The sequence below is a fragment of the Acomys russatus genome, chromosome 15 (assembly GCF_903995435.1).
Source record: "Acomys russatus chromosome 15, mAcoRus1.1, whole genome shotgun sequence".
NCBI lineage: Eukaryota > Metazoa > Chordata > Mammalia > Rodentia > Muridae > Acomys > Acomys russatus.
Window position 1 is genome coordinate 66955589 of NC_067151.1, and position 13979 is coordinate 66969567.

At 50.5% G+C, this 13979-nt stretch overlaps 1 protein-coding gene across 1 annotated transcript; it reads right to left on the reverse strand.

The window, feature by feature from the left end:
* Positions 1-6475: 6475 nt before the first annotated feature.
* LOC127198986 (high affinity immunoglobulin gamma Fc receptor I-like) lies at positions 6476-13350 on the reverse strand. Its single transcript, XM_051156894.1, has 5 exons — positions 13320-13350; positions 12820-12840; positions 11536-11793; positions 7980-8255; positions 6476-6880 (listed from the first exon to the last, which is right to left on the reverse strand). The coding sequence occupies exons 1-5, from the start codon at positions 13348-13350 to the stop codon at positions 6540-6542; spliced, it is 927 nt and encodes a 308-aa protein (XP_051012851.1). The 3' UTR covers positions 6476-6539.
* Between the last annotated feature and the right edge of the window lie 629 nt (positions 13351-13979).

Here is a 13979-nt window from a genome sequence, read left to right on the forward strand (position 1 = left end):
ACTCTGTGCCGGGGTCTCCGCAGGTGACATAGGTTTGGAATGAATTGACAAAAGGCAGGTACGGTAGTGCACGCCTTTAATCCTAGCACTCGGAGGCAGAGGGAGGCCGGCCAAAAGAACGGATTTAAGCGAAAGTGAGAATGAGTTAAGCTCTTAGAAGAAAAGTAACAATAAAAACCAAAAGAAAACAGAGAGTGCAGCCTCAACGGGTTAGCAGGGTTTCCTCATCTACCAAAACTGAATTAACCGATTAGCCTGAGGACTGTTCCCTGGCGATCCTCTGTAAATCCAGTGTTGAAAGAGATAAAGCACATAACTAAGAAGGCTGTAGGCAGAAGATAATTTTAAAATGGTAAGTGCTTGGGGCTCAGGTTCTTACATTTTTATTTCCTTATTATGTGTATGAAGGGTTTGTCTGGCTGTATTTATGTGCGCTACACTCATACTGGTGCCCAGAGAGTTTAGGAGTTGCTCCACGAAAAGGAGAGTGTGTGAATTAACTGAAAGAAACGGGCCCGAGAGATGATTCAGTAATTAGGAGCGCTGGCTGCTCTTCCAGAGGACCTAGGTTTTTTATTCATAGCACGTGTAATGCCAGCTCACAACTCCATGGGGTCTGACGCCATCTTCTGGCCTCCTCAAGTACTGCACACACATGGGGCACGTGTACATGCAGACAAGACACCCATGCACATAAAATTAAAGAAATACGTCTTACAATAAAATACATATATATTGGAGAAGCTTAAAAGATAGGTGGAGATCTGCTCTATCATAGTTCCAGAAAAATGAGAAATTAGAATAAGAAGTTACAAGTGAAGGAGCTATGAAATCCAGGTTAGAATCTGAATTGTGTCTTACTATGAAACTTGGGAAATCTCAGGATGTGACTCACTTAAAGGTAAAAATTATTATTTTTTTCAAATAAGTGTGGCACTTGTAAGCTGTGAAAATGCCTAATCCATTCGACTCTGTCTCTGTGTCTTTCCATTGGGCTTCCAAAGTCACAGCCAAGCCCATCGCCTCTCTCAAAACTATCTCGTCAGCAAACATTATATTTGAAGATTTTATGTCCATTTCCCCAGAATGCCTCAGTCAACTCTGGTCTTCTTTAGAGAATTTCCCCCACCCCGCCCCCCATTAGCTCCCATATCGTGCCTGCCAGTCTTTCCCTTGAACATATGGATGCTTCCTCTCCACAGGTCCCTCTTTCTCATCTCTGTAAGTCTGAATGGTTAAGGAGCATGTTCTTGGTGCTCCTTGGTGAGGAAGAGCAAAAAAAATTAATGGCCATGAACCAGTCTATAGTACACTGAGGAGGATGGTCTTGAATTTCAGACCCTCCTCCCTCCACCTCCTGGGAGAGAGCTGGGATGCTGGGATTCCCGGCTTGTGTCTCTCGGCGTGCTCTTATGCTGTGGTGAGGGTTAAACACTTGGCTTCATGCGTGCTGCGGGAGTACTCTGCCAGCCAGGCGACATGTTCGGTACTCCCCAACCCGAACGACCTTACGCTGTCCCAGATTCTCCACATACTAAAGTTTGGGGGAAGGTTGGGGTGGGGGAGAGAGTGTAATCTCTCTTCTCATTGCCCACCATAATATCCAGTGCTCAGAGGGCCAGTTCTCCTATTACAGCGATGAGATATCCATCGCTTCTGAAGAGTCTACTTAGGCCATTTCAGGACAGTGCAGGAATAGTTCTGACAATACTTCTGGAAGGAAATTTATAGCCCTGTATGATATAAGCGATGACATACATAGTGAAAATAATACCTTATCCTGTTTGGGGAAGTCAACTTCATCACCGTTGGCCCCCACAGAAACACAGATGCACAGATTTTGATGCAGCCCTGCTCCATGTTAAATATTCTCATGAGAATTTGGTTTTCTATGTTTTTGAGAACTTTTCCTCCCCCTCAGTTCCTTATCAAGTATTTTATATTTTCTATTTTTGTGATTTTTTTTTTTTTTTTTTTAAGGCAGGGCTGTCCTGTATACCAGGCTGGTCTTGAACTCACTACTGAGATCACTCCCAAGTTCTGGACTTAAAGGTGCGTACCACCATGCCCAAATCCCTATCAAATCCTTCACTGGCATTCTACCCAGCCTCTAAAATACACTGGCCAAAACGCTTAGATTCTTCAGCTTCCTATATGCACTTGTCCACTCACACTGAGGGTTCTCATACACACCTTCTGGAGCCCAGCACTCTAGACTCAAAACTACTGCTTTAACGGTAAGTACTTGGGGGGGAGGGCGCAGCTCAGTGCCGAGTCTGCTTCGCTAGCCTGCAGGAAGTCCTGGGTTCAACCACCAGCAACCAGCCCATGGCAGTGCACACCCATGATCCCAGCACTAGCTGGGTCGTCTCTATAGAGTTACAGATGCTAATTCAAAATACTTTCCACACCTTCCTGTCCTGCTCTCCCGGCTTGCTCCCCAGCTCAGTAACTGGGATGCTCTGAGGCCAAGCCCTGAGCCGCCATTACCTTTCTCGCAGCTCCCCTTAGCGAATTAGAAAGTTTTCCTGAGCCTTCCTGCAAAACTCTGTACTCAGTGCTGCCACTCTGAAGCACAAGCTGCCCCTCCTCCCACTTGCGCTTCCTAATTTGTCTCCTGCAGCTCCCGAGTTAGTCTCTTAAGTCGGTGGCAGGGAATCCTGTCACACCGCTGAGGGCCAGCTACCAACAACATCGCCATTTCTTTTTGTCCCACTTAGAATCACTGAGGGGAGCTGGACTAATTGTGGTCCCCTTCTTGGAGATAGTCTGTAAATTCAGAAGGTACTGAGCAATGGAAGGCCCCAAATGGATTCCGCTACTCCGGTTTTGTCACCAAACTAGCCTAGAAACCTCCGAGCATTCTGAAATGGACCTAGATTCTTCCCTGGAGTGAGTTTGCGGTTCTCTGTAGCAAACTTGGAAAATGCCAACCCCCTGACAGATCCACCCAACCCCCTCTTTGTACAAAGGCTGGAAGGCCTGGTAATTAATTACAAGATTGAGCCAAGACCCTGACGGTTCCAAGAAGCTTCTTGCACTGGTCTAGGAATGAAGACTCCCACCACTCCACCACCTGCCCCAGCACCAGCTCTGTCAGATCATTCCCAGCTCCTGACACTTCTCAGTAGGGATGGATCCGCACTGGGCTCCCTGCCTGCCCGCTCCCTAGCTCCGCTTGTGGGAACTGCACAAGAGCTAGCTTCCCCGAGCGGAAACCCCCTTACACACACACACACACACACACACACACACACCACACACACACACACACACACACACACACCACACACACACACACACACACACACCACACACACACACACCCACACACACCACCACACACACACCACACACACACCACACACCACACCACACACACACACACACACACACCACACACACACACACCACACACACACACACACACACACACACACACACACACACACACACACACCACACACACACCACACACACACACACACTCACACACACACCACACACACACACTCACACACCACACACACACACCACACACACACACCACACACACACACACCACACACACCACACACACACACACTCACATACACACACCACACACACACCACACACACCACACACACACATACACACACACCACACACACACCACACACACACATACACACACACCACACACACACACACACACACCACACACACACACACACCACACACACACACACACACACCACACACACACACACACACACACACACACACACCACACACACACACACACCACACACACACACACCACACACACACATACACACACACCACACACACACACACACACACACACCACACACACACCACACACACACCACACACACACATACACACACACACACCACACACACACATACACACACACCACACACACACACACACACACACCACACCACACCACACACACACACACACACACACACACACACACACCACACACACACCACACACACACACACACATACACACACACCACACACACACACACACATACACTCACACACTCACACACACACACTCACACACACACCACACACACACACTCACACACCACACACACACACACACACACACACACACTCACATACATACACACACACACCGCCCTGTGCTCAATCGCTTGAAGTCAACTTCCCTGGGAGCTAGACGAGGGGCTCACTTCTCTGAGATCCAAATTTATCAGATTAGGGCCAGCTTCCCCTTCCCCAATTGTGTGGGAGACCCCGCAGTGTAACAATTACAGCAGATAAAAAAATCTAAGAGTCTCCCTGCAGCACGACTCAAAGCTCCTCTGCCCTGTACCTTATCAATGAAGGCCAATTTTCCCTAAGCCCCTTAACCAAATATGTGATGCCAAGGCTGCAAAGTCCTGCTTGCGGTTTCTGCCTTTAAAAATCTTGTATTCTAAGGAGTCAAGGCCGCCCACCTTCCTCAGCCTCTGGGGAACGGACGGCCCTGGATGCTGAGCAAGATGAATAAAAAAAGGCCCTGTGTACACTGCATCTGGCTGGTCTCTGGTAGTGTGACTTGGGCATTATCGGAGTTAGGGAGGCCGTGCTCGCAGGATAACAAGGATGCCGGGTCTTCCCGCCGGAGCCTCCGGGAGGGCGAGCTAGGCGGACCGACTCTGGGCCTTCCTTCCGGCGGCGGCCGCGCGATCCCGCGTGGGGCCCGGAGGGCGCGGATCGGACTGGCTCGCTGGGCTGGGTAGTTCTGCGTCTGCGCGTTCGCGGAGCCTGCCGGCTCGGGTGATGCTGCGCTGGAGCGGATGCTGCGTGAACCGCCCTCCAACGAGTGCCCTCCCTTGTACCAGAGGGAAGTGCACACGCACGACCCTTTTCCACTCGCTTTATGCAGCCGCAGACCCAGTCGGGACCATGTCGCTCCTGCCAGCTACAGGAAAACAATTATTCGCAAGGTTTGAGGGAAACTTGGAGGCGGATACGGAGGAGGATTCGGGTCACGTGGGTCCCCGAGCATTAACAAGGGCGAGCCAGACAAGCGCTGCTTGCAGTGTGTGCAGATGACCACGAGATGACGCCAGCGAGTCATGCCGCCCCCGAATGTCTCTGTCTCTCTCTTTCTCTCCCTCTCTTTCTTTCTCTTTCCTACTTTCTTTTTCCTTCTTTCCTTCTTTCTCTTTCTTCTGTTACTATCTAGGGAGATCTTGATTTGGCTTGTTTTCTCTGCTAATTAAAGAATTAAAGGCATGAAAAATGTGGGACAGGTGAATCTTAGACACAGGAGACAGAATCAACCGGTGAAGAAGTTTTCATTAGGGTGAGGGAAAAACCGCACACAGAAAGATTGAGGGCGATCTCAGGAAGTCGCCTGGGCCTCTTTTGGAGGGGTGGTGGCGGGTGAGCATCTTTAAAGGGCTCGTCCCCTAATTTGGGGTTGGTCAGTTTGAGTAAAGACGGAGAACTCTGGCCTTCCACGAAGTATATGTTCAACCAGTGTTTGAACATATGTCCAGCCCTGTTCCGGGCTCCAACCTTCAGGTGGCACAGGTTGGCGTAAAGCTCCCACTAACCCGAAGAGGGCGCTCGAGGGTACCGATTGCCTGTCAGAGAGTGATCTGTCCAAAAGCCTTTGTAGCCAAGCTCTGCTAAGGGGCCACCTGTCGGCTTCTTGGAATGGCCACTGGAGTGAGGCAGGTATCTGGACCTGAGGGAGATTACATGGATGGGTCCGACCTCTGTACACTGCCGACCTCACTCTAGCCGCTGCCGTTATGTCCTGTGGGGGATGTGGGCAGCAGGTCAGGGGAAGACGCATGAAAAGAGACAGTGGGAAGGATAACACAAATTTTGTGGCCAGTCTTCTTCATCCATCGCCCAGGCTCGGGCCCTGTCTGTATCCACGTCTGCTCCCCTAGCACACAGGCTGCCCCTGGAGAGGCCTTTCCCTGGAACCTTCCACCCTGTGAGGGGAGGGAGGCACAGCTCTCCTTTCTGGGCAGGGATGTCACCCCTGCTCTAGCCCCCCACTCCTCAGACTGAGGTCTTCTAGAGCTGGGTCTTGTCCAGAAGGGCTGGGGGCGGGGCATTTTTCCTGTAGGATTCATTCCCTGCTATCCCATTTCCCTGCTTATGGGTCAAACACTTTGTGCTTTCAACAAACCAACACACACACACCCCCCGCCCGAATTTTGCAAGCTTCTTTTAGAGTGGGTCTCCTCTCAAATGTCTCATTATCAGATTTGTCTTAGCTGAAGTCAGCCTGTATATATGCTTTATTTAAGAGTTGTAGGCCGGGGGGTGGGGAGGGTGGTGACCCACGTCTTTAATCCTAGCACTTGGGAGGCAGAGGCAGGTGGGTCTCCGTGAGTTCAAGGCCAGTCTGGACTACAGAGCGAGTTCCAGGACAGCCAGAACTCAGAGAATTCCTGTCTCAGAGAAAACAAAACAAAATAAAAACAAAACAAACAAAAACCCACAAGAGCTGTATGCCGTGGCCCCACTGCTTCAGCGTCAGTCAGCTTCAGGGAGTCTGCTCCCCGGCAGTGGCGCGGGGAGGAAGGGATTCTGGCTGCTGAGGGCCACAGCTACCCACTGAGCTGCGAGGTGCTTTGGGAACTTCTTTTGGTGCGGTCTGTCTTACGCTGGCTCTTAAGTCCTCATATGCATCATTGCTTATAGCTTGCTGAAAGGAGATGGCTTTCTTCTCCTGGTCGGAAATCAAGGGGACTTCCAACTTATATTTTTTCATTCTTTGCAGCTTCTTATATATTTTCACACAGAGAACTGTGCTCACCAAAAACATTACTCCCATTGACAAATAGAAAAGGTTGTGAACCCAGAAAGGAGCTGATGACTGGAGACCTGAAACAGAGATTAAATTCTTTAGAAAACAGAGAGAGAGAGAGAGAGAGAGAGAGGCCCAGACAAGGTTTTCTTTGGAAGAAAAGACTGGCAAAGGCTGTTTGTCCCCAGAGGCATGCTCAGGTGGACAGAGGAAACTTCCAGTGGTTCGGGGTGGGCCCTCCAGATGCAGCAGGCTCCTTGGGGGGTCACTTTGACCCCCCTCAGAGACAATTGCTATTTTTGTCTCTAATGCTTGAAGCAGGTTTGAGGACTCTTTCCTGCCTGAGTCTTGTTCTGGAACTCATGAGCCCTCCTCTTCAGTTAGAAACGGGAGACAATGTTGTCTTTGGGGGCAAATTGTAAAGCCATCATCTAAATCCATCGAACCAGAAGGTACCCCCTGTCCCGGCTAGTTTTATGTCAACGTCATACAAGCTAGAGTCATCTGAAAAGAAGGAACCTCAATTGAGGAAATGCCTACATAAAACTCTGCAATCAGGCATTTTCTTAATTAGTGACTGATGGGGGAGGCCCGGCCCACTGTGGGTAGAGCGGTCCAGGCCGAGCAAGTCATGATAAGCAAGCCAGTAAGCAGCACCAGTCCATGGTCTCTGCGTCAGCTCTGCCTGCAGGGTCCTCCCCTGATTTCCTTCAGCGATGAGCAGAGCTGTACAAGTGTCAGTGAAATAGACGCTTTCCTACCCAACTTGCTTTTGGTCATGGCGTTTAGTCAGAGCAATAGAACCCCTAAGTAAAACAATCCTGGCGTCTTCTGTAGCAGGTGGGGGGGGGGGTAGCAAAAGGGAGGGGAGAGAGAGGGAGACAGAGGAGAGAGAGAGCGCTGCGGGGAGGAAGACAAAAAATGAAGGACACAAACAGGAGAAAAGAATGAGACAAAACAAGGGGAATAAAGGAACGAGTGAGAGACAGGGAAGGAAATTCAAGGAAGGTTAGAAGAATACAGTGCAGTTCGGAATGAATCCGGGAGCCCTGCACATGAGGTGCTCTTCTTCCGGTTGGGGTACAAAACCCTGAGTGAACCTCAGCTCCATAGGAAGAAAGAGAGCCCCACTTCCCTCAGCCCCACGGGAGACAGCCCCACTTCCCTCTCACTCACCGAGTACTTGAAGCTCCAGCTCGGAGCTGCGTTTCCGGATGCTGCCATCCTCCGTGGCTACCTCACACCAGTAGAACCCAGAGTCTTCTCTTCCGGCACTTGGGATGCGGTATTCTGAGGATATGTTCCTGTCTGCCAGGGTCTTGTTGCCCACGTAGAACGAGAAGTAAAGCTGTAAGCCAGGACTCTGGAGCGGTTTTGTCTCACAGCTCAGGGTGATCAGACTCCCCTCCAGGAAGGGAGAGGACGGTCTCAGCTCTGGCATGGCAAATAGCTCTAAAGAGAAGGGGGTGGGGGTCGGGGTACGGGACGAGGAAGGGTTGTTCCACTCAGTGTCCGTGGTCTTTCCTGGAGACTCCCCCACTTTATGAACCCTGCCCCAAGAAAGTGAGCATTCCCCCATTCCCAGCAGAGCGGCATATTTTCTAATAGACAGGACACACTCCCCTGAACGGCTCTGTTCACTATGAAACTGCAGACCCTCACCCCCATGGCAGGAACCACCCAGAGTCAACACTAACACACACCCAACTGAGTCGTTCATCACTGTGCTATTCAAAAGAGAAGCTGGAACTGTAACGCCTTCCTCGTGGAAACGAACTGTTTTTCACCCTGGAGCCCCTTGCCCCAGTGGGTATGTGCACTATGGAGGGTAAGGGTTAGAAACCGGACCAAGAAAACTGATTTTCAGATGCTTAAAAAGAAGTGAGTCCGGAGAGGCCACAGGATCCCTGACACATAAATGCAAAGTGTGGCCACTTCCTGTGTCTTTCTGGTTTCTATTTCTATGGCAATTTCATGAGATTTACCTAGATTATTTTCTAGTAACTCTATCTTGAATGAATCTCTGGTCTTAGGAGCTAAAATAAATTGATGAAGGGCATAGTCGCTATCCTGGCTTTGCATGAGCTCCTGAGCTCACTGCTGGGCGGCTGAGGACGCTAAAAAGAGCAATCGCTGGGTTGGTACTCCGACACCTGAGTTCTGGTTGGTTCTAGCCAGTGGTCATGGGCGGCCTTCAGAGGCCGCTCCTCTCCCTAGACCCCAGTTAGCTCCTTTGTAAATTTAAGTGAGGTTCCAGATGCTCTGTGGTGCTTCCAGTCCCTACAGCTGTGACTTTCACCGACCAGACCAAATACCTTTCACAGTGACAGCCATCCCTGCAGACTTCCAGAAACGTCCGCTTTTCTTTTCTTTGCCTGTACAGTGATAGATGCCAGTGTGACTCGGGTTGGTTTTCTGAATGGTGACCTCAGAACCGTGAGTAAACCAAAAGGATTTTCCATTTCGCCAGAAAACCACATGGACCTCCGGCACAGTCTTCCATCTGTGACACCTCAAGGCCAGAGGTTCTCCTTCTGTGAGGACTCTGCGGGAGGCCTGGAGTAGCAGCCAATCTGAAAAGAGGGGGCCCAGTGTTTGCATTCAACAGAGGAAGTGTGAGGAGGCCAGATCTTGGCCCTGGAGATTTTTATAACTTTTATTATTGAAACATTCCAGCCTCAATCTCAGCTATGGCCCATACCTGTATGCCACTCTCAACTCTCAGCTTTGGTGAGAACAAAAGACTTTTGCCAGCAGCTGTGCACACCCATCATCCCCTCTCAGCAGCTGTGCACACCCATCATCCCCTCTCAGCAGCTGTGCACACTAGCCCACCATCATCCCCTCTCAGCAGCTGTGCACACCCATCATCCCCTCTCAGCAGCTGTGCACACTAGCCCGCCCATCATCCCCTCTCAGCAGCTGTGCACACTAGCCCACCATCATCCCCTCTCAGCAGCTGTGCACACCCATCATCCCCTCTCAGCAGCTGTGCACACTAGCCCACCATCATCCCCTCTCAGCAGCTGTGCACACTAGCCCGCCCATCATCCCCTCTCAGCAGCTGTGCACACTAGCCCGCCCATCATCCCCTCAGCGGCTGTGCACACTAGCCCGCCCATCATCCCCTCTCAGCAGCTGTGCACACTAGCCCACCCATCATCCCCTCTCAGCAGCTGTGCACACCCATCATCCCTCTCAGCAGCTGTGCACACTAGCCCACCCATCATCCCCTCTCAGCAGCTGTGCACACCCATCATCCCATCTCAGCGGCTGTGCACACTAGCCCGCCCATCATCCCCTCTCAGCGGCTGTGCACACTAGCCCGCCCATCATCCCCTCTCAGCAGCTGTGCACACTAGCCCACCCATCATCCCCTCTCAGCAGCTGTGCACACCCATCATCCCCTCTCAGCAGCTGTGCACACTAGCCCACCCATCATCCCCTCTCAGCAGCTGTGCACACCCATCATCCCATCTCAGCGGCTGTGCACACTAGCCCACCCATCATCCCCTCTCAGCGGCTGTGCACACTAGCCCACCATCATCCCCTCTCAGCAGCTGTGCACACTAGCCCACCATCATCCCCTCTCAGCAGCTGTGCACACTAGCCCGCCCATCATCCCCTCTCAGCAGCTGTGCACATTAGCCCGCCATCATCCCCCTCTCAGCGGCTGTGCACACTAGCCCACCATCATCCCCTCTCAGCGGCTGTGCACACTAGCCCGCCCATCATCCCCTCTCAGCGGCTGTGCACACTAGCCCATCATCCCCTCTCAGCGGCTGTGCACATTAGCCCCTCTTAATGTCCTTTCTCAGAGCTCAGAAATCGGTTGGGACCAGGTTTACTTTGCATGGTAGGAAGAATTCTTAGATGACTCCAGTGAATCACACCTACAAAGCCCTTCAACGTGAGGTATCCCTATGATTGGCTTCTAGCTGAGGAAATATGACAAAGTCCAGGCCCACAGTTGCTATATATGGCTCTTTCTTAGCAGGCTGGATGAAGACCCTCCTGGTGACCTTGAAGCAGTAAGCTGCGTGATGTGACGTATAACCTCTGAGGGTTACATGGCAAGGGCTTCTGGGAGACTGTGGTCCCCCGATTGGCTGCTGAGTGAAAAACGAGGACACTAGTCCTCCACCCACAAGGAATTGAATTCTGCCAATGACTTTGTAAATGTGAACAGGGACCCAAAAGAGCACAGTCTAATCAATGCCCTGACTACAGAGAACTGCTGGAAACCAGAAGCATAATAATTACATGTGTTTGGGACTGTAGTTTTGTGGCAATCTGTTGTGCTGAAGTAGAAAATGAATGGTGGTCAATACACAGTCGCCAAAGAAATATAAATTAATGTGATGCCACTACACACAATCAGAACAACACAATGAAAAGATACAGAAAAGGACTGCTGATGATAAAACTGGACATGTATTGGCATAAGTTTTGAACAAAGATAAAATGTTAAGAGTCTGAGATTTTTCTTGAGAAATTGTATCCCAAACTGGTCCAGCCGGCGTGCTATGGGCTAATAGGGCCTTGATGTGATGTTTTGACTCTAGTGCCTTGATTTGACCTGGTAGGTTCTTATTGCTGATGTGTTCACTCAGATAAAGTCTCACATACACCCTCGGAGAGAAAGAGAGACAGACAGACAGACAGAACTCTGCCACCCTCACAAAGGAAGACCTTGGGGGTGCCCATCCCTCCTGCCCTGCGCCATGCTTACCGCTGTGGATTTCCAACTGTACTGGGTCGCTCAACACTGAGAGAGCGGTCTTGCACGAATATTCACCACCATCCTTGAAGCCGGCCTCCGTGACGCTGTGACTAGGCGTGGAGATCGGGAGGGCTGTGCTGTTGATAAACCACCGTGTGGTGCTGTCTCCAGGCAGGCGTGGCCCCTCACACCGTAAAGTGACACTTTCCTTCTTGAAAATACTAACCCATGCAGGCTGCACAGTGAGCACAGCCTTTGTGGGGTTAACTGTAGGGAAAAAAGAGAAAAACAACAACACGACCAAAACCCTCAGTGGAAGTAAAGGGAGAACTGTGAGTGGGTTTTACCAACCGCAGTTTTATCACTAGCACAGCCAGAAACATGTATATTTAGATTAGTTTGAAAAACTTTGGCAAGCGAGACCCCGGAAGCCAGCCAGCCTTTAAGCACCCAGCCTATGGTGGGGCTTTGCTGGGTGGTTCGATCTTGAGCCAGGTGTTAGGGTTTGGTTGCTGGCGATGAAAGCGCCTGTGTTAATAAAGCGGGTTTCAGAGCAGAACTAACTGCCTTGAGCTAGTTTCCCTATACTCGGTGCTGGATTGCCTGGGGTTGGGGGAGCACCTCCATCCACTTCTTTACTGGAAACTGAGACTCAAACCCTTGAACCCTTCCTGTCTGAGGAGAAAAACCTGTCTCTGCTTGAGGGGGTGGGGGTGAGGGTGGGGGACACTAAAAAATCCAACAGGGCTGTTTCTGGGTGTCCACAGTTCTATGCTTCTCTGATCGCACAAGGCCAGTGTTTCTCAACCTGTAAGTCCAGACGACCCCTCTGGGAGGCTCGAACGACCTTTTCTCAGAGGGTCACCTAAGACCATTGGAAAACACAAGATTTTTACATTACGTTTCATAACAGTAGAAAAATTACACTTATGAAGTAGCAACAAAAATAATTTTGTGGTGGGGGGCTGAGGGGGGTCACTACAACCTGAGGAACTCTATTAAAAGAGTCAAAGCATTAGGAAGGTTGAGAACCACTGTGCTTAGTTCAGCAGCCAGGGTTCACGCAGAAAACTTTAAACAGAAACCTTTAAAAAAAACAACAACAAAACAACAGTTTTGCAGAAACCCCACTCAAAATATAGACACTGTAACCAAAACATCGTCCTCTGGCCTGTCTTCCCGGGCTGCTCTTCCCGCGCACCACTAATGGAGCTCAGCGCCACTAATGGAGCTCACCCTCTGAACGCAGGAAGGGAGCAGGCGAGAAGCTGAGGGAGAGGAGAGGTCACTCACCCACTTGCCCACCGACTGGAACTGCAAAAGACCAGAGAAATAGATAGGAGTTAGTGAGCAGGAGACGGTTGCGGAAGAGAGTTCCTATCAACTTGGAGGAACCGGAGGAAGTCTCTCCGTTCCCTTCTCCCAAAATCAAGCATCAGTGGAGAAGAAGGTTGTTCCTGATGCCTTCATTACTCTGGTGGAGGCTCCAGGCCCAATGCCACCAGAGGGTCCCTTCCTATCCTTTGGAAATAAGCACCAATAAACTATTGGATCATTGATACAGCTATATTTAAAGCTGAGTTCTTTGTTGTTGTTGTTGTTTTGTTTGTTTTTCTATACAGGGTTTCTCTGTGTAGCCTTGGCTGTCCTAGACTCACTTGGTAGACCAGGCTGGCCTCGAACTCACAGCAATCCGCCTGCTTAGGCTAACATAACCAAATGATGACAAAAAGTCTTAACTCCTCATGGCCAGGAGTCAGCTCCCCATAGCAAGCCTCCCTGAGCCCACTTACCCCACAGGAGCAGAACCGTTACAAGCCACATGTCAGCTCCAAGCTGGAAAGAGGCTGCAAGAACATGACATCGAAGGAACCGAGATTAGAAAAGAGGAAGGAAACGGTCGCGTCTGCCTGCCTGCACTACGGTGCTGTGCTTTGTCTGGGAAACACATCCTTAGGTTTTTCTCCCCCTCTGTTCACAGGTCTCCTGTAGCCAAGGTTGTCCTCAAACTTGCCATGTAACCAAGGATGACCCTAACCCTGATCCTTCTGCCTCTGCTTTCCAAGAGCCTCTTCCCTTGTGCCTCCACACCCAGTCACACATCCCTCTAACCTCTCTCTCCAGGGTTCACTGCAGCCCCGATAGCCTGAAACTCATATATAGATCACGCTGGCCTTGAATTTAAAGAGATCCACCTGCCTTTGCCTCCGAAATGGTGAGATGAAAAGTGTACACCACTGTTCCCAGCTTCACGTCCCCGATTTTTTTTTTTTTTTTTTTTTTTTTTTTTTGAGACCGGGTTTCTCTGTGTAACAGCTCTGACTGTCCTGAACTCACTTTGTAGACCAGGCTGGCAGGCTAGAACTCACAACAATCCACCTGCCTCTGCCTCCTGAGTGTTGAGATTACAGGTGTGTGCCACCACACCCTGCTCCACTCCACTCTTAAATGTT

What these genes read in the sequence shown, in the direction of transcription:
- LOC127198986 (XM_051156894.1), bottom strand. Translation starts at nt 13,350, where the DNA reads ATGTGGCTTGTAACGGTTCTGCTCCTGTGGG. An exon ending in TCCAGTCGGTGGGCAAGTGG is followed by an intron (nt 11,794 to 12,819) that starts GTGAGTGACCTC and finishes TTTTCCCTACAG; the next exon opens with TTAACCCCACAAAGGCTGTG. An exon ending in ACAGTTGGAAATCCACAGCG is followed by an intron (nt 8,256 to 11,535) that starts GTAAGCATGGCG and finishes CCTTCTCTTTAG; the next exon opens with AGCTATTTGCCATGCCAGAG.